At 48.4% G+C, this 26,323-nt stretch overlaps 2 protein-coding genes across 8 annotated transcripts in view; one reads left to right on the top strand and one right to left on the bottom strand.

The window, feature by feature from the left end:
- NDEL1 (nudE neurodevelopment protein 1 like 1) overlaps window positions 1-20,857 on the top strand; it is a 30,535-nt gene extending 9,678 nt beyond the window's left edge. For 5 of the 7 annotated variants that reach the window (XM_030461735.1, XM_030461732.1, XM_030461733.1 and 2 more), the window contains exons 2-9: window positions 1,019-1,116; window positions 2,587-2,740; window positions 3,849-3,997; window positions 5,083-5,219; window positions 7,883-8,056; window positions 9,263-9,354; window positions 11,550-11,701; window positions 19,263-20,857. In XM_030461735.1, coding sequence (XP_030317595.1) covers window positions 1,031-1,116; window positions 2,587-2,740; window positions 3,849-3,997; window positions 5,083-5,219; window positions 7,883-8,056; window positions 9,263-9,354; window positions 11,550-11,701; window positions 19,263-19,350 — 1,032 coding nt within the window. In that variant the 5' untranslated portion in view covers window positions 1,019-1,030 and the 3' untranslated portion in view covers window positions 19,351-20,857. Of the gene's footprint in view, window positions 1-1,018; window positions 1,117-2,586; window positions 2,741-3,848; window positions 3,998-5,082; window positions 5,220-7,882; window positions 8,057-9,262; window positions 9,355-11,549; window positions 11,702-11,794; window positions 11,950-14,618; window positions 14,654-19,262 lie in introns of those variants that run through there. The other 2 variants (XM_030461737.1, XM_030461736.1) reach the window with 2 other exon arrangements.
- Window positions 20,858-22,249: 1,392 nt separating this feature from the next.
- The window catches only part of MYH10 (myosin heavy chain 10), a 101,830-nt gene continuing 97,756 nt past the window's right edge, over window positions 22,250-26,323 (bottom strand). The window contains exons 39-41 of the mRNA XM_030461731.1: window positions 25,851-25,959; window positions 24,910-25,082; window positions 22,250-24,081 (exon numbers count right to left, since the gene is read on the bottom strand). Of these exons, the coding sequence (XP_030317591.1) occupies window positions 23,940-24,081; window positions 24,910-25,082; window positions 25,851-25,959 (424 nt within the window). The 3' untranslated portion in view covers window positions 22,250-23,939. The remainder of the gene's footprint in view (window positions 24,082-24,909; window positions 25,083-25,850; window positions 25,960-26,323) is intronic.

The following is a 26,323-nucleotide window of genomic DNA, read 5'->3' as shown; positions in this document are numbered from 1 at the left end:
TGGGGAGAGAAAAAGGTTCCTACTCTTAAAAGAGTGGCTGGCTTGCTTGGGGAGAGCTGGTACACCATGCATCTCCTGGCTGTCATCAGGAACTGTGCCTGTCTGAACACTTCTCTTAGTCCTGCTGTGGATGGTGGGACATGATCACCACTTCATCAGCTTCTGAGAGCTGGTGTCCAGGCCTTGAATGTTTTGCATCCTCCTGGACTGTGCATTGCTCAGCTGCTGAGCAAACCTGTGAAAAATAAAGTTTGGATTATGTTTCTTACACTGGCTGACAGCTGAGCAGCAGTGCACATGGCATCCAGTGGTCCAGGCAGATGGAGAAAGGAGGTTTCTGTCAAGAGAGCTCTGTCCTCCTGACTTGGTGTGGGAAACTGCTCCTCTGAACACCTCCAGGTGATTCCTGTGTGATGTGACCATGAAGTTTTACAAGAGAGGCTGATATTTCTTGTGCTGGTTTGAGAGGACAGAAGGAACAAAACTGTGTGGATCCCTACTGTTGCCTGCATGTTTCATATGAAGGCAGGAACTAGCTAGGGCTGACCATGGGAAGGGGAGATTGAATTTTAATCTCCAGAGCACTGTGTGGTAGTCATTGACCCCAGAGTGTTTCTCCTTTTTTGTTAGTGCCTTTGCAGCTCTCACAGGAGCTGTAGTGTGTGGCACTGTGTTGGTGACAGGAGGCAAAATCTCTTTAAGAACTTTTTTTACAAGTGAAGGTGGAAACTGATAGCTGTAAATTTATTATCCTTACCAACTGTGGTCCTGAGTGAGCTTGAGGCATTTCAGTGGCAGGTACAAAACCCAGCTGAATCAGAAGCTGCAGGTATCATGTTGCAGCAGGTCTGTGTGCTGAAGGCTGCTTGTTAGGGATCACTGACATCCCAGTGGCTGTGCCAAGTTGGGATCCTGCTGTCAGAAAGGCCACTCCAGCCCAGCTCTGTACTTCACAACAGCTTTGGGGGAGGTCTGCCTGGCTGTTTATCCTCTGCATTCTTATTTTTGTATCCTGCAGGTGATACTGATCATGGACAGTGAAGAAATCCCAACTTTTTCGAGTCCAAAGGAGGAAACTGCATATTGGAAAGAGCTTTCCTTGAAGTATAAACGAAGGTACTCTTGTAGATTTGCAGGGTGGTTTGCCTCTTAAACCAGAACATCACTTAATCTGTTTCTCTGCAAGGCTACACTAAGATGGGTACTGGGTATTTTTGAAGTCTCTTCATTTACAGCTTTAAAACAAGCTTCAAAATTTCCAGCCTTGTGGGAGCTGAGTGTTTCTCCCACAGTGTTACCATTCCAGGAACTCCAGGCTATGTTTTGAGCATGTTTGAGCAGGAGCAGAGCCCTTTTGCCATCATGTGCATCTTTGTATAATTATAGTGCTGCCTTAAGTAGTATCTTGGTGTTTTATCATAAGAAGGTGCCTTTGGGCTTACCTTGTATCATTGCTGTTCCCTCAAGCTTCTTGTAGTTGAATTACTGGTATGAAAAGTGGCTGATTTGCTGTCTGCTGCAATTTATTGAAGTGTACTGGATCTCACAGTCCAGCCTGTATGAGTGCTTTGCATTTTTTAGGGGGCACAGGGCTTTTATTGTTAGCAAAATGGGTAAGAGAGGTTGTTGTCTTGAATTATGCTGGGCTGCTTCTGGGGGTGGGATTTGTTTGGGGTAGTTGTTGTTTGGTTTTTTTTTACAGTGAGGGACAATGGAGGCTCCCAGTTTATTTTCTTTGGAAAGCTATTTCGTATTTAATGTAACTCATGTGGAGTTGAGGCGAAGCCAGTTAAACCTCTGTCAGGGTTTTTGCTTGGTTTTGGGGTTTTTTGGTTTTGTTTTCTTTTGGGGTTTTTTGGGGGAGGGAGATGTTTGGCATATGGAGGGGCCTGTCCATATGGAGAACCCCAAGCTATTCTTGGTTGTCAGAAAATTGTCTTAGCCACCAATGGATATGTTGTTTCATAAGAAAATTGCTAGTTTTCTCTGCTGCTTGCTAAGAGCTGAGCTATTACAGATGGTAAAGATGCAAAGTATGTGGAGTGGCTACTTCTAGTATTTAAGAACTTGCAGTGGTGTCAGGTAGGTATGTGCTGGATTCCTGCCACAATGCTCAAAAACCCTTTATGCTTTTCAAGACCTTAAATTTCCAGGTAGTGCAGAGATCCAGCAACTGTTGCTCTGTTACAGTTTTTGCCCCAAATCATGTTAACTGTTTGCTTAACTCATTAACTCTACCAAGTCCCAAGCAGTGAAATCTATCTCTCCATATAAAAATACATATAGTATGAAGTGGTTATCAGACTCCCATGAATCCTGTAAATACCTTTGTTACAAGTTTGTTTTCACAGGTACATTTAATGTAGCTTGTTTGATGTAGTGCAGTTTCTTTGATGTAAGAGAATTAATTTGCTTTTACAGCTAAGTTTAATGTAATTTCGTTTTCCTCCTAGAGGTCTGTGTATGACACTTTCAAACTCTTTAAAACTCTTACTGTTTTTTCAGCTTATAATTTTAAAAGAGCTGTGGGTTTTGTTTTAACTGGGAGATGCTGGACTTTCAGCTGATGAAATCCTTCCCTTACAGTTTCCAGGAAGCTCGTGAAGAGCTGGCTGAATTTCAGGAGGGAAGCAGAGAATTGGAAGCTGAGTTGGAGGCTCAGTTAGTGCAAGCTGAACAGAGGAACAGAGATTTGCAAGCAGATAACCAAAGACTGAAGTGTGAAGTGGAAACGTTAAAGGTAGGTCTTTTCTGTGACAGCACTGCTTCTTGGAGATATGTCTTGGATCGTATTTTAGATTGTCTGGTCTGTTCTTGGTCCCTGAGTAACCAAATGAAGTAAAGGAGCTGTCTGTTTAAAATCCAGACTTGAGTAGGTTATTTTCTCCTAAATAAGGCCAGCAACTTACCAGGGAAATTTCTGGTAGGGTTTTTCTCATTCACATCATGAAACTCTTGTCATGGAGTCTGTGCTCATTTGTTTGAATTCTCTTTGCCAAGTAGTAGCTTTATGAGTTACACAAACACCATCAGCTTTGCAACAGGGTGGACAACACAAGGATGCTTTTTCAGACTGCTGCATTGTCCTCTTTCTTTGCAGACCAGTGTTGTGGGGTTTTTAGCTCAGAAAGTCTCCTTGGTTTTATGAGAACTTAAAGCTGAAGATGAGTTATTTGGGCACATCTTCCTGAGAGAGTCTGCTAATTTTATTTTTAATGGTTATTATAGTGAAGATAAAAGCTGGAAACCTACCCAGGGGGAATAAAGTTTATGGGATTACTTGTTGGCATATCCAGTCCCAGTTCTATCTGTAAGGTCAGTGTGTGTTTTAGAATGTCAGCAATTCTTCTCTAAGCCCCTAAGTGTACTCTCAGAGCTGGTAAACCCAGGTTTGGGAATGAATTCTTCCTGTCTTTCAAAGATGAGCTTGTGGACCTTGGAGGTTTTGTAACGGATTTCAGTGGCTCTCATTTTTCCTAATGGAGATGTGGGAGAGGTTCTGGTAACAGTGGGACTATTGTCAGAGGAGCAGTGTTGAAGAGCAGGCTGTGCAGTTAGGTCTCTCTCTGGCTTCAGAGCAGCTGTCAGTGCAGGCTGTTGGGAACAGCTGCAGGGTTGCATCTCTGGGCAGCCAGCTGTGTTGTGGCAAAATGTCTGTGCACAATGCAGCATTTGTGATTTTGTGCTGTGTCCAGTTCTGGTGTTCAGAGCATTTTCCTTCTTCCTCCCCACTTTTTGCTCTGTATTGCAGACTGCAGTGAGCTTGTTGCTTCTTTGTCCCATTTTACTACTCTTGACTTGCAGAGTGTCCATGGCTGATACTTATCTCACCAACTTCTTTCTTTCAGGAGAAACTGGAGCACCAGTATGCACAAAGTTACAAGCAAGTGTCATTGTTAGAGGATGACCTGAGCCAGACTCGGGCCATTAAAGATCAGCTGCATAAGTATGTGAGGGAGCTGGAGCAAGCTAATGATGACCTGGAACGTGCAAAGAGGTGAAGGCTGTAAACCTCTTCTTCCCTTAAAGTTTTCACTACATCTTTTCCTTGCTCCTCAAATTATCATTTGATTATTCCTTAAATGGGAAGTTGACACACATTCAGGAAAATCCAAACAAAGCTTGAGGCACTCGATTCTTTGTATGGTGCAGTTCACCCTTGGAGTTCACCTCCATCAGCTGGCACTGTTGCCTTTCAGCAGGAAAGGCAAAGGCACCCAAGTGCTTTGTGTTCCTGTGAAAATCAAGCAGTGCAAGGAGGTGCAGAGCCAGCCAGGCCAGTGCATTGCTTTTGAATCTACCAGCTAGGGGACTCTTACAATGAATTTGTGATCCCCCTAGCTCAAATCCCCTTTGAAGAAGGAAGCTAATGCTTTATGTAGTCCCTTTTAAAGAAAACAGGCCAAAGGAGTCTTCTCTTCCCTTGCATAAGAGCTTAATGACTGTAGGGAGCAAATGTGCCCTGTGTGTGAGTGCACAAAATGAGCAGGCTGCTGTTAGAAATGCCCAGTTTTGGTTGGAGTGGGTCATGTTTCCCTTTTGCTGAATGGGAACTTTGCTGTTGATTCAGTGGAACCAGGAATGAGCCTCTGGCAATCTGGCAGAACAATCTGAGAGCTGGGGCCCTGTTTCCACAAGGGTCTTAAATTCATGACTAACTTCTAACACCAGGATTTGTCCCATTGAAGTAAGTGAATGAATTGGATCTTGGGCAATACCCCAGAGTCCTGCTTCCTGCACTTGCTGGGCTGTTGGCTGTCCCAAGCTCTGGAGAGCACAGCACCACCTGAGCTGATGCACTGGTTAAATACATGGCTTTGGAAAAACTGCACTGGGTGCACTGCATTGACTCTTTCCCAGTTCCTTGGTGCATCTCTGAGAGCCGGATGCTATCATGTTCTTTTCATCTTATCCCAGTGTTTCTCTGGAGTTTTATTAGTCCTTTCTTAGAAGCATTTCCCTAGCTTTCAAATCACAAACTTCAGTGTAGGCCCTGCTGACATTTTTCCTCTATTGTATTTTTTGAATACGCTTTTATGTTAGCTGAGCTGGAGAACCTAATATTCTGGATTTTGTTTCTAGGGCAACAATAGTTTCATTGGAAGACTTTGAACAAAGACTGAACCAAGCTATTGAGAGAAATGCATTTTTAGAAAGTGAACTGGATGACAAGGAATCATTGCTGGTTTCTGTGCAGAGATTAAAGGATGAAGCAAGAGGTATGGCTTGCTTGATGAGTTCTGTGTCTCTGTACCTTGTTGGTTTGCAACAGAGACCTGTAACAACCAAAGCTTGTAAAAAGCCTCAAATAATGCATAATGTAATCATTGGGTATTGCTTACTAACAATGTGTTCTCTATTCTTTGTATGTCCAGTGTAGCTAAGAGAAAAAATTTTGTCATGTAGGGCAAAATCAGTATCAGATTAATTCAGAATTTTTAATACAGTTGAGTACAAAAATAATGTGTTCTGCCAATGTAATAGAGTTGAAGAGTGTTATCAAAAGTTCCCACTCATCATAGTTTGTGCCTTGTACAGAAAGGAAAAGCACAGGAAATGACAGGGAAATTCATGATAGTTCAATAAATAGATTTGTTTAAAATTCCAGTTTCCTGGGTTACTTCTACACGTCTTGGAAATTGCCTGGTTTGTTTAAGATATTCCAGTAAAGACTGTGGTTAGACCTGTGGGAGCAGAGATAATCAGGATAGTGTTTTGGAATAGGGTCATAGAATCATAGAATTGGCTGGGTTGGAAGGGACCTCAGAGATCATCAAGTCCAACCCTTGGTCCACTGAGTGCCACATCCAGACTCTTTTTAAATATCTCCAGGGATGGAGAATCCACTACTTCCCTGGGCAGCCCATTCCAATGTCTGATCACCCTCTCCAGAAAGAAATTCTTTCTAATCTCCAACCTAAACCTCCCCTGGCACAACTTGAGACCGTGCCCTCTTGTCTTGCTGAGAGTTGCCTGGGAAAAAAGACCAAACTCCCCTGGCTCCAACCTCCTTTCAGGGAGTTGTAGAGAGTGATGAGGTCTCCCCTGAGCCTCCTCTTCTCCAGCCTCAACACCCCCAGCTCCCTCAGCCTCTCCTCGTAGGATCTGTGCTCGAGTCCCTTCACCAGCCTGGTTGCTGGTGAAGGGTCAGGAGTTGGGAATTCCCCAATGGTTTTCACACTGGAGAAGCATTTTTTTTAAATGATTGGCAGAAATGTTTGTCTTGACTGGTGGGGCCAGTGTGCTCTTAAGCTTGTGCCTGCCATTAATGTAGTGCAGAGATCAGTGGTTTTCAGCTTTGTTTCCCAAGTGAATTAATTCCTCAGTTAGATCTGAGTTTAAGACAAAACCCTTGACAACAGGTTGGGATTTTCTGTTGTTATTCTCCTCTTTGAACCAAGTTTGTCCTCCACAAATTGAAAGCCTTTGTTGGAAGCACAGAGGTTTTACCATAAATATGAAAAAAGAGATGAAGTGTTTTCTGAGGAAATACATGTATTGTAATTCGAGGCTAGGGCAGCAACAAAGGAAAAAACAACAAAACCTTGGGCACTGTTTTCTTAGAACAATGGAATAAAAAGACAAGTTGTTCTCTTGGACAAGTCATTTGGAAATTCTTAGCTTTTGTTAGAGTAGCAAAGCTACATGTTATTCCCCTAACAAAACACAGGAACACTAAAAGACCTCATGTGATGTCAAACTCCAGTATAAGATCTCTAATGAACAGCTACAAATCCTCTTCTAGGAGCCAAAATAGATTTTCATTTCAGCTGTGTTGTTTTCCTTAAAATCAGTTCTAAATATTTATGATAACTTGAAAACTGTTCATATACAACTAATTTTGCTTTTCCATGTCATACCAGATTGAGGCAAGGAATAAGAGGTAACAGATAAAAGTTTTTCTATCCAAAAAAGAACAATCCTCCTTGCCAGGTGTTATTTGCATCTTGTCCCTTCTGAGGATTTTATAGATTGCTGCTGAACTGTGCTGGATATTCTTTGTAGCAAGTATCTATGGGAATGGGAGGGGGCAAGGTGGGGGTAAACAGCAGTCTGGAGAGGAGGAGAGAATAGAACAGGAGTTTCCTAATCCCCAGTCTCTTCCCCTCTCCTTGAGACTCCTCAGCCCCTCCAGTCTGCTCTTATTGAGGTGTCAAGAAACTGGATACAACCCTTTGGTTGGTGTAGAGTTCTGTGAATTTTTAACTGGAAAAAGAATGTGGGTAACTGGAAACACAAGAATTGGTCATTCCTCCCTTTTCCCAACTTCTGTTTGAACAGGAGCTGGACATCATTCTGCATTAGCAGCAGCCACCAGCTGCAGTTCTTGTAACAGATTTGCCCCAGGACTCACACTACAGATGGAGAAAAACTCTGAGGCCATATCATCTGCTGGGGTGCTTGCTGGAACCACACAGCCCCCTGCTTCTGGGAGGGCTCTGTCTGCTGTTTTTTAAATCAGGGAAAAGTAGATTTAGATTGGATGTTAGAAAAAAATTCTTTACCATTAGGGTAGTGGAACAGTGGCACAGGGTGCCCAGGGAGGTAGTTGAGGCCTCATCCCTGATGATGTTCAAGGTGAGGCTTGAGGAGCAACCTGATCTAGTTGAGGGTGTCAGATGGAGCAGATGACCCTGAAAGGTTCCTTCCAACCCCAATTATTCTGTGATTCTGTGCTGCCTCTTCCCTTCCTGCTGTAGGGAGAAGGGATGGTGCTGGGCTATCTGCACTGAGGTGGGTTCCTCACTGCTGGAGAAAGCCAGCAGAAGGAAGTGTGTTGCAAAGTGTCTCCTCCTCCCTCCCAAATGAACAGAGGGAGTGTTTGTTAAAGACATCAGTCACCAATATTTGTGTTTGGTTTTTTTCTTCTTTCAACCCTCAGACTTAAGGCAAGAGCTAGCAGTACGGGAGAGGCAACAAGAAGTCACCCGAAAGTCAGCACCCAGTTCTCCAACTCTGGACTGTGAAAAGATGGATTCTGCTGTCCAGGCCTCCCTCTCCTTGCCAGCTACACCCGTTGGAAAAGGATCAGAAAACAGTTTTCCTTCCCCAAAAGGTGTATTTCGTGGAATCTGTATCTTGCTATTTGGTAGTGTGTTCTGCTTGTTAACAAACAATTGTGGCCCAGGTGGTTGTTAGTGAACTTGAAGTAAATGTAGGCAGGTGTGGATCCCACATTGCATGAGGTGTGTTTAAATCCTGGGGCAGCATCAGGTGCATTTAAGAAGTACAATGAGTAAATACCACAGGGAAGGAGGACAGTGAAGCTTAGATACTGGTTTTTTGGGGGTAGAGGGGATTGCATTCTGGAGTAGAATCATAGAATCATAGAATGGGCTGGGTTGGAAGGGACCTCAGAGATCATCAATCCAACCCTTGTTCTACTCCCCCCGTGGTTTCCAGCCCATGGCACTCAGTGCCACATCCAGTCTCTTTTTAAATATCTCCAGGGATGGAGAATCCACTACTTCAGTGGGCAGCCCATTCCAATGGCTGATCACCCTCTCCAGAAAGAAATTCTTTCTAATATCTAACCTAAACTTCCCCTGACACAACTTAAGACCGTGCCCTCTTGTCTTGTTGAAAGTCGTCTGGCAAAAGAGCCCAACCCCCCCCTGGCTCCAACCTCCTTTCAGGGAGTTGTAGAGAGTGATGAGGTCTCCCCTGAGCTGCCTCTTCTTCAGGCTGAACAGATGCCTGCTGAAGAGTACTGGAGATGTTTGGGCTTGCAGGGAAGTGCAGTAACTGGTATTTCTACTTAAGTGGGGAGTAGCAGTGGTGAGCAAATGGTGGACAGTAATTCTGATGGTCTAGCCTACCTCTGTTACCACACATACTCTTTGAGGGTCCTGATTTTTTTATGAGGCAGCAGGATGGTCATGTAGTCCCCTTCCCCATCTGGAAAACTCTGGACAATCACAAGGATTAATACATTCTACTTCAAATTAGAAGGAGTAGATTCCAGAGAGAGCTCTGACTGGATTAGATGAATTGTGGGCAAGAGCCTTCCAGATGGAAAGTGCATGAACTCTGCCTGTGAGTCTAATGGGAAACTGGGCAGTGGATGGAAATTAAACTTTTTTTTGTTTTTCCATAGCTGGTGAGCATGTAGTCTGTGTTACTGTGGGGGTAATGATGTGAATAGTCTGGGGCAGGATTTTAGATTCACATTTTTATGTAGAAGTCGATTTATTTAAACTTTAAAAAAAACCACAAGAACTGGAGGAGTGAAGCATATAATAAAACTTGTCTGTGTTTGCAGCTATACCAAATGGATTTGGTACCAGCCCCCTTACTCCTTCAGCTAGAATATCAGCACTCAACATTGTGGGAGATCTGTTACGAAAAGTGGGGGTGAGTGCTCTGTACCCCTCCCTCTGCCCTGCTGCTGTGGAGCTTTCAGCCTTGGGTGCAGTTACAAGGCCTTGGCCCTGCTGAGTACATGCAGTAATTTCCAAATCAGTGTTTAGTATGTGATAATGTATAATTTATTTTTTTTAAATTATCTAGCTTTGTAAAGTATATTGCTAAGGTTCTGATGCCAATATTCAGTGATGAAATTCCTAAGTTTCTCAAGCACTTTGGTACGTGGGGTCAGGCACTCTCAGCCATTTGTTCTTCCTTGGAATGGGGCCTGCAGCTTCCTCTCTCCTGAACCCAAGATGCTGAGTTGCACTGTCAGTGTGTGTGTCACAGAGATCATGCTGCCAGGGTTTCCTCAGCTACTTGGGAAGAGCTGCAACAGGTCCTGAAAACAGATAAAAATCTAGAAACCTTTGGTAAAAAAATGAGAAAATAAATCCGGAGAAAGCCAAATGTTCCATCTGTGGTTGATGGGGAAGTGAAAACGTGTGAGCCTTTAAAGGGATTACCACTGCAAAGGGGGAAGAAGTGGTTGAAACATCTGCTACAGCATTGTTTAGGCTGCCAGTTGAAGGAAAACATGACTGGAGTTATGAGAAACTTACTGAGGTGCTTCAGTGGTTAGTGTTTTAAGTGGAAACTTGGATGTCCTCAGTGTCTGGCCTCTGGTGCTGGCTTTTCTCTGGTGGTTGACACTGAGGACAGCAACAGCTGCAGCAGAAACAGTTGTTTTAGCAAAGTTTGAAATGAAAAATCACCTCGTTAGGAGGCAGTGAGCTGGCAGTGTGTTTGGAAGGGCAGCAGGACTACAGAGTGACATGTTTAAAATGGGATCATTCTGAGTAAGAGTCTGCAGGGCATTTAGGGAGCTTAATGGCAATCCTGTGTGATTACTCTGGGAGGACAGGAAATGCCTAATAAGCAGGCTGCTTTGCCAGCCTTCTCTTAGACACACAGCTCTGTCACTGAGGCAAAATTCTAGCTCAGGCATTTGTTTAGGAACAATTATTAGGATGCTTGGGTTTTCTTTGGGTTTGGCTTCTTGTAGGATGTCTCATTCCAAGCCTTAGAGTCCCTTTCTCTGCAAGAAGGTTTCCCTCAGCTTCCTTGCTTGCAGCTAAGCCAGGGAGTCACTTGGCACAGATCATGCTGGCTATTTATAGCTGATAGGAGCTTTTAGACCAAGAGAGAGGTCAGTATCCTATGTAGTCACTCAGGAACCTGGGTTTCTAGAAGACTGTGCAGTGTTCAGTTACTTCTGATAGCATGCCAGCACTTTAGTAATGGAATATTTTTCTGTGTGAAACAGGATCAAGCCCAAAGCTTGCAGAGGTGAGGTTTTGTCTCTAGTGCACATAACTACAAATGTGTGAATGCCCCACCATACAGAGTGGATACTAGAAATATTTTTTCTGCTGGACCCAGGTGGATATTCATCAATCTATACCTCAGCTTGTGACAGATGGCAGGAAGGGCAGTAGTGTGCAGGAGAGAAGGAGAAAGTCAGGGTTTCTGCCTCCCTCCTGCCAGGAGTCAGTGGATGAGGCAGAGGCTGTCACCATCTACAGGGGAAAAAGATCTCACAAGACTTGCCTGGGAGCTGTATAGATGAGGTACAGGCCATGGTGTAGCTGCTGCTTTTGATTCCTCCTTCTGATGCTGTGGCTGTAGCACCTCTTTTTCTGAAGTGTATCAATGGCACTTAAGAAACTGGCAGTTTTACAAGCTGAGATTAAGAAAGAAATACCAGAAGGCATTCTGGGGAAAGAAAATCAACTTTACAAATATTCATTCCCTCACAAAACTTGAGGATTCTGCTTTAGGTTCTTGGTTTTCTGATTAGTGTATGCCAGCTGCAGCTGCTGAAGCAAAAAGTTTTGGTAGCTTCTCTTAGGAATTGGCTTCCTATTTCAGGTAATAATGTGAAAGTTGGTATGTTCTAAAATCTGAGCCCTAGTGGAACCAATTTGTGCCTGGCAGCTGGCATCAGCATCTCATCATCTGGGTTTCCCTCATGGCTGGGTTACAGAAAATGGCAGCTTTGTTCCTATTTAGTTCAGTTTGTACCACAGTTGATCCCAGTGGGGTCCTCATCATGGTGATGTTGGGGTCATGTCAAGGTTTGAACTCAAGCAGCAAAATTCTTAAGCTAGTATTTTTTTGACCATTTTTTTCCCTTTTTACAGGCCTTAGAATCCAAATTAGCTGCTTGCAGAAATTTTGCAAAGGACCAGGCATCAAGGAAATCCTACATTTCAGGGAATGTTAACAGTGGCATGATGAACAGCAATGGCACAAAGTACCCTCACCCGGGCCATACTTCTTTCTTTGACAAAGGGTAAGCTGGGAGATGTTTTTGCCCTAAGGGGGGCCCCATTTGGAGTTATTTCTGCTACTCTGAGCTGAAGTTTTTCTTGCTTTGTCTCTACAGCTTTCATCCTGTAGGACAAATCATTTGTGGAGCCCAAGTCTCAAGGGGATGGGGAAGGTGACAGTGTGATGTCTGGAAAGCAAAGGGAAAAGCAAGTGTGATTGTCTCTTAGCTGGCAGGATACAGCACGTTCTCTGTCCCTCTGGTGCCTCATCTCTGGGCTGCTGCATCTCAGGTGATGCAAAACCCCAGAGAAGGAGATCTCAAGCCATAGCTGTTGGTGTGCTTGTGTGTGGGGAAGTAAATGAACCCCAAATCTGGAGATTCCCTTGGAGAGAACAGCTGAGGGCAGGCAAGAAATGCTGGCTTGGAGGGTGGGGTCCTGTTTGCTCTACTTCCCCCTCTATTAGGGGAAAAGAAAACTTCATCAGTGGCATAACTCTGGCTGATTGAGGGGGCAGCTGCCTCCATGCTCAGCCCTGAAGCCAGAAGCTGCTTCCACAGGAAGAACTACCCCCATGTGTCTCCTGTGACTCAGCTGTGGTCAGAGCTTCCCCTGGGATGCCAGGAAGTGGTTCAGCAGGAGGATTTTTCCCAGTCCCTCACAGGGCAGGGCTCGTGGTTGTCCTGGAAGGCCTGAGGAGCAAGGGAAGAGCTCAGTGCTCCTCCAGTGTCAGCACAAGGGGCACTGGGAGCTTTGCTGTGTGTCACTGGCTAAAACACCTTCTATGCTCCCTGACTGCCCCTGGGTACTAGCTAAACCTCAAGCCAGTGCAATTTAACACTAACATTCAGCACATCCTGAATCCAGAATTTGTTTTGGATGAATTAAATGAGCTGTTACCAGCCTGAAGAGTGTCATGTGAGAGGAGATGAGCTGAGCTTCCTACAGTCAGCCTGGTTTGAGCTGAGTTGTGTTGCTATGTGGGTAGCAGGGTAAGTTGCATCAGAGCAACTGGCATTCAGAGATTTGGAGAGCTACTGTTGCTGGCTGCCTTTTGGAAAGGAAGATTTTGGAGACTTCAAGTCAGTATCACGTGCCAGTCGGGCAGACTTGTGGGGCTGTTTGTACAGTGCAAGGGTGGCAGGGTCCCTGTGTCACAATAGCAGTGTTCACAAGTGCAGTAGAGTTGAGGTGCAAGGTGTCAGGGAGAGATTATGGGTGTTGGAGGAGGCAGCAGGGCTACACCAAGCTGTGGTGTGAGGGATAAGCTGATTGCTGTGTGAGGTCACTTGTAATTATCCAGATTGTCATCACACTTGTTATCTGGGCTGGCTGCCTGGAGTTAGAGCAGGTGGGAGCTGAAAAAGCCTCAGAATCTCAGCCTCCTGAGAGAGAACTCTCACAGCAGGGTTGGAGGATGTGTGATGGGGTGGGAATGACTGATGTGCTTCTCTGCCAGCTGTTACAGATCCCTGCATGGTGCTGCTGTCCTGCCCCTTGCTGCTCACCTCTCTCCTCCCCGAGGGTGCTGTCTGTGCCTGTGCTGTGTACACATCTCCAGGCTGCTCTGCACCCCTGTGTCAGGCTCTCTGCACCTCTGAGCTAAACCAGGCTGTCATCTGAATGAGTCCCAGCCCTGTCCTGGCCCCATGCAGCAGCCTGGCACATGGATCTGGAGCAGGCTGTGGTGGCTGGGCACAAAGCAAGCCCTTTCTTCTCCTCTCTCTCCAGCCCTGGGGCTCTCCTCCCTGTCCCTAATAGCTGAGGGAGCCTGAAACAGCCCCCTGGGATTCTAGTTCCCATCCAGTCTGCAGGCACTGCCTAAAAAGCAGGCAGTTGGTGAAGGGTGAGGTTGGGACAGAGGAAACTCACGCATAGCTTTGCTGTTCCATTTACCTTCCTTCCTCTGACCTCTTGTTAGTTAAAATGTTTGACAAGTCTCCATCTCCCATCCAGCTCCTGCTCCTTGGAGCTGAGCAGGCAGCTGAAGGCAGTGACTGGCATAGGGGAGCAGAAGTAGGAGAAATTATCAAAGCATTGCTTTAGGGGAAGCCTGGATGACAGCTGGGCTTGCACTGAAACTTTGCTGGAGAGTTGGAAGAGTCAGGACTTGCCTGGTTGGTGGCTGTTTTTTTGGGTTTCTTTAAAACTCAACAAAGCCTCCTATAGGATTAATTTCCTTCAGTCTTACTCTTTCAGGGACACAATGTTTCTGTTTAGATGCCAAGGCATGACAGAACAGCACCTGAGGATGCTCTTAGATAGATACTCTTTTTTCTTGTTGTTGTAATTATTCTTGATTGATTATTAACTTCTATCCACTTGGTTCTGACCTTGCTGGGTTCTGCAGAGGTCTTGGCACTGGAACAGCAGAGCTGAATCAGCATGTGAGCCAATGTTCCTTGGGGCATTGACTCCTTTTTCACTGCTCCCCCTCCAGCTTTCTTGAATGCTCAAGTCCTTGTAGGTGATGTTTAATCTTGAATTGTTTTTGTGAATCTGCTGGGCTTTGTTTTACTAAGCTCAAGTCTCAATATGAGAAGTGCTTCTGCCTGCCCACTTCTCTCAGTCCAATGAAGCACAAAGGTGTATTTACACAGCTGACACTGTTTTCCACAGCCCTGATTGTAACACAGGCTGGGAAATTGGGGTCTTCTGTGTCTTCCCTAGGCCACCTTATTAAAAAGTTTCCCACATCTCCCTCTTTCCAAGAGAAATTCAGATGCAGGTGGATGCTGTGTGTCCTGTCACCTGCTACTGAACTAGGACCCCTCAGCTGCAAAGGCAGGACGGAGTCTCATTCTACAGAGGTCAAAAAGGAGAGAGAGGTTTGGTGAGGGTGAATTAAACACCTTTGCTTTGCTCTGTTTCTTGCAACCAGGTTTATGCCCAAGAATGTCTTTATTGTGTGCATAACCTGTTTCCATTTTTCTCCACTAGGCGTGAAAAGGTCATATTCCCCACCTTGGTCATGGGTAAATGAATTCATTTGCAATGCTAAGTTGCATGTGTTCTAACCTGGTGCTTGGAGGTGCAGAGTGGGTTCTAACTGCATGAGGTAGCTCTCCTACTGTTACAAACTAATAGTCCATATCAAAGCTTGAGGCTGTAGCCTCTCTCTCTTCCTCCTTCCTTCAGATAAACTCCTCTGGTGCTGTGCCCTGTTGCAACCATAAGCTTGTGTGTGCTTGTTTTCCTCAGCTAGTTAATATTCCAACATTTGCATGTTTCTGATTCAGTCAGTCACAGCAGAAGTACAGGATGGAGTCTGTTGCTGCTATTCATTTACTTAATTTTGAAAAGGAGTTTGCCCTTTGGTCAGGTCTTTCCTTTAGTGTTTTTTTGTTTTTTTTTTTGTTGGCTGTTGGCTCCCCATGCTGGCTAAGGGGGAGGGAAGCAAACAGTGACCAAGGTAAAAGAGCAGGGGGAGAGGACAACATGGGTTCCTGCTCTGGGTCACAGGGTAGTGCCAGCAAGAATCTGGAACACCTCTCCTATGAAGATAAGCTGAGGGAGCTGGGGTTCTGCAGCCTGGAGAGGAGGAGGAGGCTCCAGGGAGACCTAACAGAGATCTTCCAGTGCCTGAAGGGATTACAGGAAGGCTGGAGAGGGACTGTGTGCAAGGGCCTGGAGTGATAGGATGGGGGGCAATGGGTTTAAATTAGAGGAGAGGAGATTTAGATTGGATGTTAGGAACAAGTTGTGTCCCAGGAGGGAAGTGGAACAATGGCACAGAGTGCCCAGGGAGGGGGTTGAGGCATCATCCCTGGAGATGTTCAAGGCAAGGCTTTAGGATGCTCTGAGCACCCTGATCTGGGTGAGGGTGTCCCTGATACTGCAGGACTTGGACTGGGGGACCCTGAGAGGTCCCTTCCAACCCAACCCATTCTATGATTCTCTGATCCTGTGGCTCAGGGCTTGGTGCAGGAGCAGCCTGCAGCATATGTGGTGAGCAGCACAGAGAACCCTCCATGCTCCCTGAGAGGGGAAAGAAAAGTGCATATCCCTCCAGGTTCATCTGCCACAGCTGTGTCCCCATCCTGTTCTTTACATCACCATGCTGGATGTTCCACCTCCTTGTGCTGTTGCTGCTGCTCAGAAGAGGCAGAGATGTGTGTTAAAGCACTGACCTGCTGAAAATTCCCTTTTCCTCTCCTTTATTTTGCTGAGCTGGTCTCCAAGGATGATTTGACCACGTCCATTTACTCCTCAGGCTGGGCTATTCAGCTACAGGATAATCTTTTCCTGAGGTTTTGGTGGATGCTTAAGAGAGTCCTGAAGATAAGCAAAAAGATAAGAATAATGAAGATAAGCAAAAAAAAAAAATCACCTTGAAATAAAGATTAATGAGTAATCTTCTTATCTTCAGCAAAGACACCAGCTTGAAATGGGCACAGAGTCTGTGCCACTGCAGGGCCAGGCAGTCAGAACACCCATCAGAGCACTGCAGGGGACATTGCCAGAAGGAACCCATGCTTATGGCTCCCTCTGAAGCACCCTGCAGCCTAATTTCTCAGGAAGCCCAGAGCTGGGGCAGAGCAGTGGCCCCACAGAGCAGGTCAGGTCTGAGGGATGGGGAGACAGGGCAGAAGGAGGAGGTGAGTGACCTGGCTGGGCTTTGACACCAAGCAGGTTCCTGGGCCACTGCGCATCTGCATGCAGCAGCCCAGCATCTGTGGCAGTCCTGGAGCAGTGCTGGTGTTCCTCCTGCTGCTGTCTGAGACCCTGGAGACTGAACACAAGGACTTCTTTCCCTGGCTCACTTCTGGGAGCATCAGAAGAGTCATCCAACACATCTGACTTGTTATTTTTTACAGCTGCTGTGTTTAGTGTATTTTATTTTACTTCACGGCAGTAATGCTGATTTCTTTCCCCTTTTTTTTGTGTGCTTTCATGTTACCAACAGCAATCCATGAGTAGGTAAGACCTCAGCCCCAATGGCAGATTTCAGTATTCCCCCATTTGCTGCTACTCTCTGAAACCTTCTCCTGTGCCCCACTTAGGGATTTGGCTTTCTGCAGATCAAAGCTTTATTTCTGCAAGTTTGGGCAATATAGGTTACTGACTCCAGGAGCTGATCCTGGGAGGAGCTGCCAGAAACAAGCACTCTCCTGCCTTCCTGCTCTTTCCTTTTTTAATCAGCAAACAGTAGAGAAGTCACCAGAGGGCTTCTAAGCAGGGTTTCTCTCTTCCATCTTCATCAGAAAAACTACTTGTGTCTCCTTTGTGCATCTTTGTGCTGTGAGCACTCCCCACTTTGTGCTGGGTGACACTGGGTGCTTACAGCACTCGTCCTCTTGCAGCCACAGCTCTGCCAGGGGCTTCCTCTCCTTTCTTGTTTCAGGTCTTACAGATCTATTTAGGCACAGGTGATTTAGGCAGAGTCCTGTCATATCCATGTGGCATCTGTGCTGAACATCTGACAGCTCTGTGGCTTCTGAACTTCTTTGTGTACTTCTGGGAGATGAGAAAGGGCACCCAAGCTGCTCGATGTGCCCCTGAGCAGGAGCTGAGGGAGAGATGTGTCACTTCATTTAAGAGGAGAAACTGCCTGCAGAGGCAGCTCCATCAGAGGGTTTCACACCCCCGACTCAGGCAGAGCTCAGGTGTGGTGCTGGAAACCCAGTTTGGGAGCAGTTGGTGCCCCAGAAATAGGAATACTGTGGAAGTTGGTACTCCTCAGGTGGTGCTGGCACCACCTCTTGGGGTTTGGTTCAGACACAGCTCCTCAGGGAGGTGCCTGGGGGTGAGGGGTGCAGCCAGCACGGTGCAGGGTGGAGATAACATGGCAGGGGACATGGCCCCATCTGTGCCCAGGGCACAGCTGCTGGGTACCATCCCATAGCATCTGTCACAAGGAGCAGCTCAGAGTTCAGTGTAGGAATCACATAATCATCAGCATTGGAAAAGACCTCCAGAATCACCAAGTCCAGCTGTCCACCCTACAGCCCCTAACCACTAAACCATCTGCTGCAGCACCTCATCTACCTGTCATTTGAACACATCCAGGAATGGTGCCTCCACCACCTGGGCAGCCTGTTCCAATGTTCAACCACTCTTTTTGTGAAGACATTTTTTTTTTTCTAATATCTAACCTGAACCTCCCCTGGGAGAGCTTGACCTCATTACCTCTTGTCCTGTCACTGGTCACCAGGGAGGAGAGGACAACACCTGTCTCACTGCAGCCTCCATTCAGGGAGTTGTGGAGAGCAATAGGGTCTCCCCTCAACCTCCTCTTTCTTCTCCAGGCTGCACAGCCCCATCTCCTTCAGCCTCTCCTCATCAGACCTGTTCTCCAGACCCCTCATCAGCCCAGTAGTTGCCCTTCTCTGCACCCTCTCCAGCATCTCTATGTCCTTCCTGTCCTGTGGTGCTCAAACCACACAGTGTTTGAGGTGCAGTCTCACCAAGGCTGAGTACCAGGGTAAGGTCACCTCCCTGGTCCTGTTGGTCACACTGCTCCTGGTACAGGCCAAGATGTTGGCCACATGGGCACACTGCAGGCTCACGTTCAGCTCCCTGTCAGGTGATCCAGGATCCACAGAACTTGGCTTTCAGGTGACTGATCAAACACCAGCACTTCCAGGTGCCCTGCTGGCACATCCATCCCTTGGATAGCAGTGGCAGGGAGTGCTCCTCTGAGCCCTGGGACCCCAGAGCCAGGAGCTCCCAGCTGGCTTCTTCTCATCAGTAGAACTCTCATCTTTCTTCCTTCTCTTGCTTTCAGTTTGCGGATGGAAGCAGCAGAGGCTGTCTCCTGAAATGTCTCCTCTCCCAGGGGTGGCTCTCCCAAGGGCATCTTCCAGGCTGCAGGGGATTGGGGTGCTGCAGAGGCACTTCTGGGGAGCTGGGGGCCCCTAATCTGTCCTGCCTTGAAGTGGTGTTGGGGGGTTCACCCCCACCTTCAATATTACAAACCCAACCAAGGAGGGCAGGGTGCTGGTTCTGGGACAGCAGTGGGTGTGGATGTGGTGTCCTGATCCAGGGATGTGGTCACTGCTGGGTGTCAAGGCTGTGGTGGTGATCAGCAGCCTGGGCAGATGCTGTGAGTTGAGCCTAATTGCAGAAGGTCCTTCAAAACCAGAACAGAGAAGAGAAGGAAAAGCTGTCAGATCCTTGTGCTCCTCTCCCAACCCACCAGGAAACCAAGCTCACCACTCCTTCACCTATCCCATTATCCTGTGGATGGAGGAAACCTGTGGATCCTGGGGGTGTGGAGGCTCCTGCAGCCCCCACTGCAGCCCAGCTGGGGGTGGTGTAGGAGGCAGCAGCTCTGGAGGGCTTGGCCATGCGGCTGCTCCAGCCCTGGCCCTCTGTGTGTCCATCCCCTGCAGGACCGGGAGACTCAGGTGGAGTCAGCTCAGCAAGGGGCTGAGGCCCCCCCCTGGGTGTCTGTCCCTGGCTGGGGGTGTCAGTGCTGCCACTGTCACCTCTTGGCTCTGCTCCTGCACCCAGGGTGAGGGCTGCAGGAGGAGGCAGGAGTGGGGTCTGTCCTGTAGCTGGTGGTGGTGGTGGGGAGACGTGAGCAGTGAGTGCCACCTCCTGGGGCTGCTCCTCACCACTCTGTCTCTTCTTGCTCCTTAGGGCAGTAAACGGCTTTGACCAAGGTCCCCCTGGCCTGGGAGCCTCTCGTCCATCCTCAGCACCTGGGATGCTACCTCTGAGTGTATGAGCCCCTGGGAGGTCCTGTTGGGACTCGTGGATGCTTTTCTCAGCCCACCAAGAGCAGAACTTCCTCCTGATCCCTTCCTTCCCGGTCCCAGCCTGCTGGAACATGGCCGCCCCCTGGTGCCCGAGGAGCCGCCCTTTCTCAGGGCCCTCCAGCTGATGTTAATACAGTTTCTTTCCCCCCGTTGCTCTAGCAGATGTGCTCTGTCCCTCTGCCACACCACTGAGTGCTCTGTTTCCGGGGATGCAGGAGCCCTGCTTGCCAAATCTTGGGGCCCTTGGCTTTCTCTCTCCTCTAACTTAGGTTTGGTGTCACACAAATGTTGGCTGCTCCTCTGAAAGGCTCCTCTGCTCCAGGCCTGCCCCCCCATCCCACCCCTGGGGACATGCAGCTCCTGCCCTCCCCATCCAGCTCTGGACCTGGGGTGAGGACACAGGGCACTGCAGGTGGGAGAGTTGTGGATGGGAATGGAGGTCCAGGTATGTGACTGAGCAGCTTCACACATTCCTGCCTGGCCAGCACCAGGGTGTCACTGCTGCAGTGTGTGTCCCTCCTGCTGGGGTGGGAGTGGGCTGGGGGAGGGGGGCTGAGCCTACCCAGGAGTCCCCCAGCACATCAGGATCAGGCTGCTGGGGGGCTGGGACTGAGCAAGGGCAGGAAGGAGGTGGAGGTGCTGGGCAGTGCACAGAAGGGGGACCCTCATGGGGCCAGCAGAGGTTGGTGGCAGTGTCAGCTGCCTTAGGGGGAGCTGTGGGGAACTGAGCACTGCTGAGGCATATCCCCAGCCTGGCTGTGGGGCAGGGATGTGTCCTGCCCCTGTCCCAGCTTCCCTGCCCCACTCTCCCCAGCCCTCATCAGCCAAACTCCCCCACACCTCCACAGCAGGGACTCCATGAGGAAGGCACTCGTCCCACCTGGCTGCAGTGCCATGAAACCCCATCCCAGGCCCCTGTAGCCATCACAGCCATGTTCTGATCTCTGTAATATATGAGTGGGTTCCGCAGTGTCACCTCCAGGCTTCTGTGACAGTTTTGGGCGACTCTGTAGCATGTGGGTCTGTCAGGCAGCATATTTGTGTGAGTTCTCTATTTGCCTCAGAGGTGGTGGATTAAAAAAAAAACAAACCCATCAAACGCAGAGAAATGTGAACTGTGGCTTTAGAAATGGTCATTCCTAGGCTGCTCCTTCTCCTTCCATTGGCTCTGCAGCTCCAAGTTGGTTTCTTTCCAAGCGCTAAGAAAACCCATTGGCTCCAGCAGCAAGGAGCTGGGCAGCCCCCACCCTGTGCTGTTGGGGTTTGTGTGGTTCCTCCTTCCTTGTGCATCCTCTGCTGCATTTGACTGTTTACATTTGTTTTATTGTACATAGGTTTGTAAACATACAATCTTTGCCTAAGATCTTTGTACATAACTTGGGCTTTGTAGCTTTATTTATTCAGAACCTATATGGCTTGTTTCAATAGGACAGTGTACCATACCACCCTGGTGACACAGATGTAGTTTAAAAAAAACCCAAACAAAACAAACAAAAAAAACAACCCAAAACCAAACAACAAAACAGAAATGACCGCAATCTTAAAAAAAAAAAAAATAAAGTTCTTTTAATGTGGAATCAGTGGATTTTGCAGAACTGGTGGCAGTGGCTGTGTTTTGTTCTGTAGTGTGCTGGTGCTGCTGCTCTGTGCTCTCCCTGTGTCTCCTACTTCACCAGCCAGATGTGCCTGGAGGGAGCAGCCACTGCTGGGCACTTCCCTCAACTGCAGCCTCTGCCTGGCACTGGATTTGGGGAAAGAGTGGATTGAGGTGAAATCTTCAGAAGAAATTCTTTGGTGTGAGGGTTTCCCAGAGAAGCTGTGGCTGCCCCATCCCTGGCAGTGTCCCAGCCCAGGTTGGATGGGGCTTGAAGCACCCTGGGCTGTGGGAGGTGTCCCTGACCATGGCAGGGGTGGCACTGGAGGAGCTTTAAGGTCTCTTTGAGCCCAAACTGATTCTAATAACCTGGGCGAGTTTTGGAGGTCTCCAATGGCAGCTGCACAAGATTTTTGCTTCCTTGGAGGAATTGAACAGTGTGTGTGTGTGTCCCTCTAGCCCTTTGTGCCTGCTGGGCTGAGAGGGTTGCGGCAGCCCTGGGCCCCAGAGCCCCCCCAGCTCTGCTGGCACCAGGGACTGGAGCTCTCCCTCCCTCACAGCCCCAGCTCCAGGCCCTCCTCCCCTTCCTGCCCACTCTACTCCCTGGGAGTGCCTGGCAGAGGGGTTGAAGCAGTCCCAGCCCTTGGTAAGGAGGAGCTGTTCCTGTACAGAGCCTGGGACAGGGAAAAGCCCTTCCCTGGAGGAGCCCCCACAGCCTGGAAGACACTTGAGCAAAGTGCCCAGCAGCTGCTGCCGGGGAGCAGGGGAGTCCCCAGCAGCCCCATGGTGGTGGGAGGCTCCCAGAGCCCTGGGCAGCTCAGAGCAGCTCCCACCCGCCCATCCCCTCCTGCCCTATGCAGCAGAACCCACCCAGAAGCTTCCACCCCCATCTCCTTTCCTCCCATCCTTATTCCTGCTCTCTGGCTCCAGGCTGCTCCCTGTACAGACACAAGCTGGACTGAGCCAGGGAGTCCCCACTGCTGGCAGCAGCTTTCCCCAGCCCCTCAGTGCCTGCAGGCAGAGCTCAGCTCCCAGCCTGGCTCAGGGAGTGCACAGAGCACCAGGGGACACACACGCAGTGTGGGATTTCACTGCTCAGAAAAAAGCCCCGTAAAGACAGAGCATGGGCTGAGCCTGTGCTGTAGGACTGCAGCTCAGCACTGTGATTGCTATGACAGGGCCAAGGCCCTGACCTGGCCGTTGATGCTGTATTTAGGTCAAAAAAAAAAAAACAAAACTCAAGCAAACAAAACAGGAAGAAGGGAAAAGGCAGCTTCCAGTCATATTTTCATTTATTAAGGTCTATGCCAGCCTCAGGAGAAAGCTTTTCCTGTAAGTAAACAGAGCAGGCGGCCACATCTATAATGAATAAATTTATTGTCTTACAAAAGTCATTGTCTAGAAATATGGGTATACAAGAAAACAAGATATTTGCAGTCAGATGCCTGGTGGTCAACAGCCAGTTTGATTAAAAATATCCAAACACACACAACAAAACCTTTGTGATGGATGTTAAAGCTTTTAACCAAAAAAAAGGAAATCCGTGTTTTCTTTTTTTTTTTTTTTTTTTTCTGAGCATGTGGCAGAGGAAGTTTCCTAGTTAACACTGATTCATTGTCACTAATATCAATAATACCACTTGGACTAGAGAGGTACATGATATGAAGCACAGTCAAAATTAATACATTAAATCATTGTTATATAGGCAAATTATATATGTAACATTGTCTTAGTACTGTAGTGTCTAAGGCACTTTCTGTAATGTCAGTTTTTCAGCTAGTTAAACAAAAAGAACACTAACTACTTGCTGTAATACTGTTCAAAATTAAAAAAAAAACAAAAACAAACAAAAAAAACCCCAACAAAACAGGATTCACATCCACTGGCATGTTAACTTGTAGGCGGGCAACCCCCTCGCTGAGCCCCTGCCACAGGCTCCTCAGAAGCCACAGGGCAAGTGGCTGTGCTGCTCCTGTGGCCACGCTGCTCCTCAGGGACCCCCTCACCTCCTCCCACGGGGTAGCCGCTCGGCTCCACGTCCTGAAGGCTCCTAAACTCAGCCATAAATTAATAAATTAATGTTGCCTGCACACTGTGTGTGTTTCCCACTGCTGTTCACATGATGCTGGCCTGAATATATATACACAGCTCTGTCGGGTGTGGTGGCAGCAAGGTCTCAGAGAGGCAGAAAAACTGTACAGATGAGGAAGGGTGAGGACATTTCAGGTGGCCTGTACTGCAGGAACACTGATGAATGAGAGAGGTGCTGAGAACACGTCAAAGTGATGCTGCAGGTTAAAAATGGACACTACTCCTTTATCCCTACGTTTACCTCTAAACCCTTCCTGAGGCCTTTTCACAGTTTGCTCGCTGGTTTTGTGCTGTTCACAACAATGAGGAGAAAAGAAAGATAGAGGTGTGGTCTGGTCTGCAGTGATCCAAGGGACCCAGCACAGCCCAGGGCTGCCTGAGCACAGAAGAAGTGGAAGGATGTTCTGTATGACAGAGCATGCAGAGTCATGACAACGGGTCTGTCCCAACCACCTGCCCTCTGGGAATGAAGTTTTCTGTACTGATAAAAAATAAAAAAAAAAACCCCAAACAACAACAACAACAAAAAAAGTTTCATCCTTCACATGATGCTTTATAAAATGGCTTTACAATGAGGATCTGGAAAAAGAGATGCACTGAACACAGACGATCCCGTTTTTTTGTTTACTATTATAAAAAAAAAAAAAAAAAAAAAGCAGTTGTACCTATATCTGAAGCAGGGTACAGTATGGTGAGGCTGCAGAGCCTTAAGACATAGTTGACCTATGATAAGTAACCTTGTAGCATGCCGACGTCTGGTAAGGCAGATTTAGAGCCACAAGGCAGTTGGGTGGTCAGGAAAAGTCCTTTTCCTCCTCCTGAGGGCTGTTCCGGAGGTGTCCGCGTCCGGGCAGGGCAGGGCCGGGCCGGGCTCTACTCGGCGGGGGCGGGCGGAGCTTCGTTCACGTCGCTGCCTTTGCTCTCCGCGTCGTCATCCGAGAGCTCCAGGGAGGCTCCTTCGATGTGGAGCTGGCGCCTGCCGGACCGGCTGGAGAAGGTGATGGGGCCGCCCCTCCTGTCACCAACACAGGCGGTGAGCGAGTGTCACCCATCGCAGACACATTCACAGCTCCCCAAACCCCACCCCTGCGCACTCTTGGGGGACGTGGCAGCTCAGCTCGGGGCCACCCCCCGGGACAAACTTCACGGGTGGAGTTTGGAAACCCTCTCCCTGACCAAGGGGTCTCCACGCTGTGTGCAAACACCTCCTGGTACTTTGGTATTCCTGCTTGGGTTGTGCCATCACCTTAATCTGGCAAGACCCAAGTAATTTAAAATACTGATGTGTGTATCCACCAAGCACCACACAGAGTGGGTTCTCCAACAAAAACACCTCGACTGCTCCCTTGTGATGCACTGCACCACCTCCCCTGCCATCCCTACAACCCACCAGCTCAGAAGATCTCCCTGTCAGGATTATTTTTATTCTGCACCAGCCTCAGCATCACCTCTGCTGACTACCACCTGCACTGGACACAGAGCTTGATCTCCCAAACTTGCTCTCCAGTGAAGTGCTGGACATTCCCACCAGAGGAGGGGTGAGGAGCCACAGGGTGGCACTGGAGGAAACATATGGTTGAGCTGTGACCTCTGGCACCTTTACCTACAGCTGGATTGAACTGGCAGCCCCAGGGAGTGCATCAATGGGAGCTCCACAGATCTCAGGCTCAGAAGATGTCAGGAATATCCCATCCCTGTGGTCTGGCAGCTGCCCCCTTACCACCACCACCCTTGGCAAGCAGGTCCCAGTCTGACCATTCCCTAACGCTGCAGTGCCACAGCTGGATGGTCCTCAGGGAGCCTGTGAGCACAGGGGGGCTCAGACAAGCCCTGCCACACATACCTTAACCTGTTTTTCAGGGTGCTGACCTCCCGGCTCAGACCCTCATTGGCCTCTGTGGCATCATCCAGCTCCCGCTGCAGCTTACGCCGGGAAGCGTTTGCACGTGTGGCTTCCTCCTCAGCCTCCTCCAGCTGGCGTTTGAGCTGCTTCATCCTGGCATTGGCCTTCTCCAGCTACAAGGCCACACAAAATCAGGGCGTCAGGAGCAAACTCAGCAGCTGCAACCCCCCCCTGACTGGGGAAGCCAACTACACCCTCTGCTCCCCAAGCACCCTGGCTGGGGATGAACCCACAGCCTCCAGGAATGCTGCAGCTCCTGGCTCTGGGATGCCAGGGAACATAATGACCCAGCACACCTGGGAGGCTTTGACTGTTGGACTTGATAATCTTTGCGGGTGTTCAGGCTGGAGAAGAGGAGGCTCAGGGGAGACCTCATCACTCTCTACAACTCCCTGAAAGGACGTTGGAGCCAGGGCGGGGTCGGGCTCTGCTCCCAAGCAGGTATCAGTAGGACAAGAGGCCATGGGCTTAAGCTCTGCCAGGAGAGGTTTAGGTTGGATATTAGGAATAAATTCTTTGCAGAGAGGGTGATGAGGCATTGGAATGGGCTGCCCAGGGAGGGGGTGGATTCTCCATCCCTGGAGGTTTTTAAGAAGAGACTGGATGTGGCACTCAGTGCCATGGGCTGGGAACCACGGGGGGAGTGGATCAAGGGTTGGAGTTGATGATCTCAGAGGTGCTTTCCAACCTGGATGATTCTATGATCTTGAAGTTCCTTTCCCACCATGATTCTATGACTGCTGGGAGCTATTCTAGGGGTTTAGCAATCAATACAGGGGCTGCCTCAAATGTTTTCATTGAAATGCTTTTTAACAAGCCCTCCAAGGTTTAATTCGCCTTTTCTGAGAAACCAGTCTCCAAAGCTAAGCCCCTCCACCTACCTGCTCCTTGTACTGGTCTGTATGCCGGCGTTCATCCTCCACCTGCATGAAGACTTCTTTCAATTTCTTCTCTGTACGCCTCACCAATTTGTTAGCAGCTGCTCTTTCCCTAGAATGATCAAAAGCCAGAATTTATCCCAGCACTTGAAGTTTGCCCCCACAGATTCTGCCCTTTCTGAAAGGCTTTTGCCTCATAGTGGAACTGAGACTTGAGTCCTCTTAACACACCTGCCACCATTGACAGAACCAATTCAATTTCTGTGTCCTGGTGGTTTGGGTGCAGCTCTGAAAGCCTCAGCACTGGAGCAACATGAGCAGGGTGTGCAGGGTGAATAGAGGGTCAGAAGGGGCTTCTTCACAATGAGATTGCAGAGAGCAGCTTTAAAGTTCTTGCACAGTCCTCACACATAGCCAAAAGCACAAAGAGAATGGAGATGGTGATGACAGCCCAGCTGCAGGTGCTGGGAGGGACT

Source organism: Calypte anna, chromosome 18 (genome assembly GCF_003957555.1).
Source record: "Calypte anna isolate BGI_N300 chromosome 18, bCalAnn1_v1.p, whole genome shotgun sequence".
Taxonomy (NCBI): Eukaryota; Metazoa; Chordata; class Aves; order Apodiformes; family Trochilidae; genus Calypte; species Calypte anna.
Note: the sequence above shows the minus strand (reverse complement) of the source record. Positions and strands in the feature narration are given on the sequence as shown.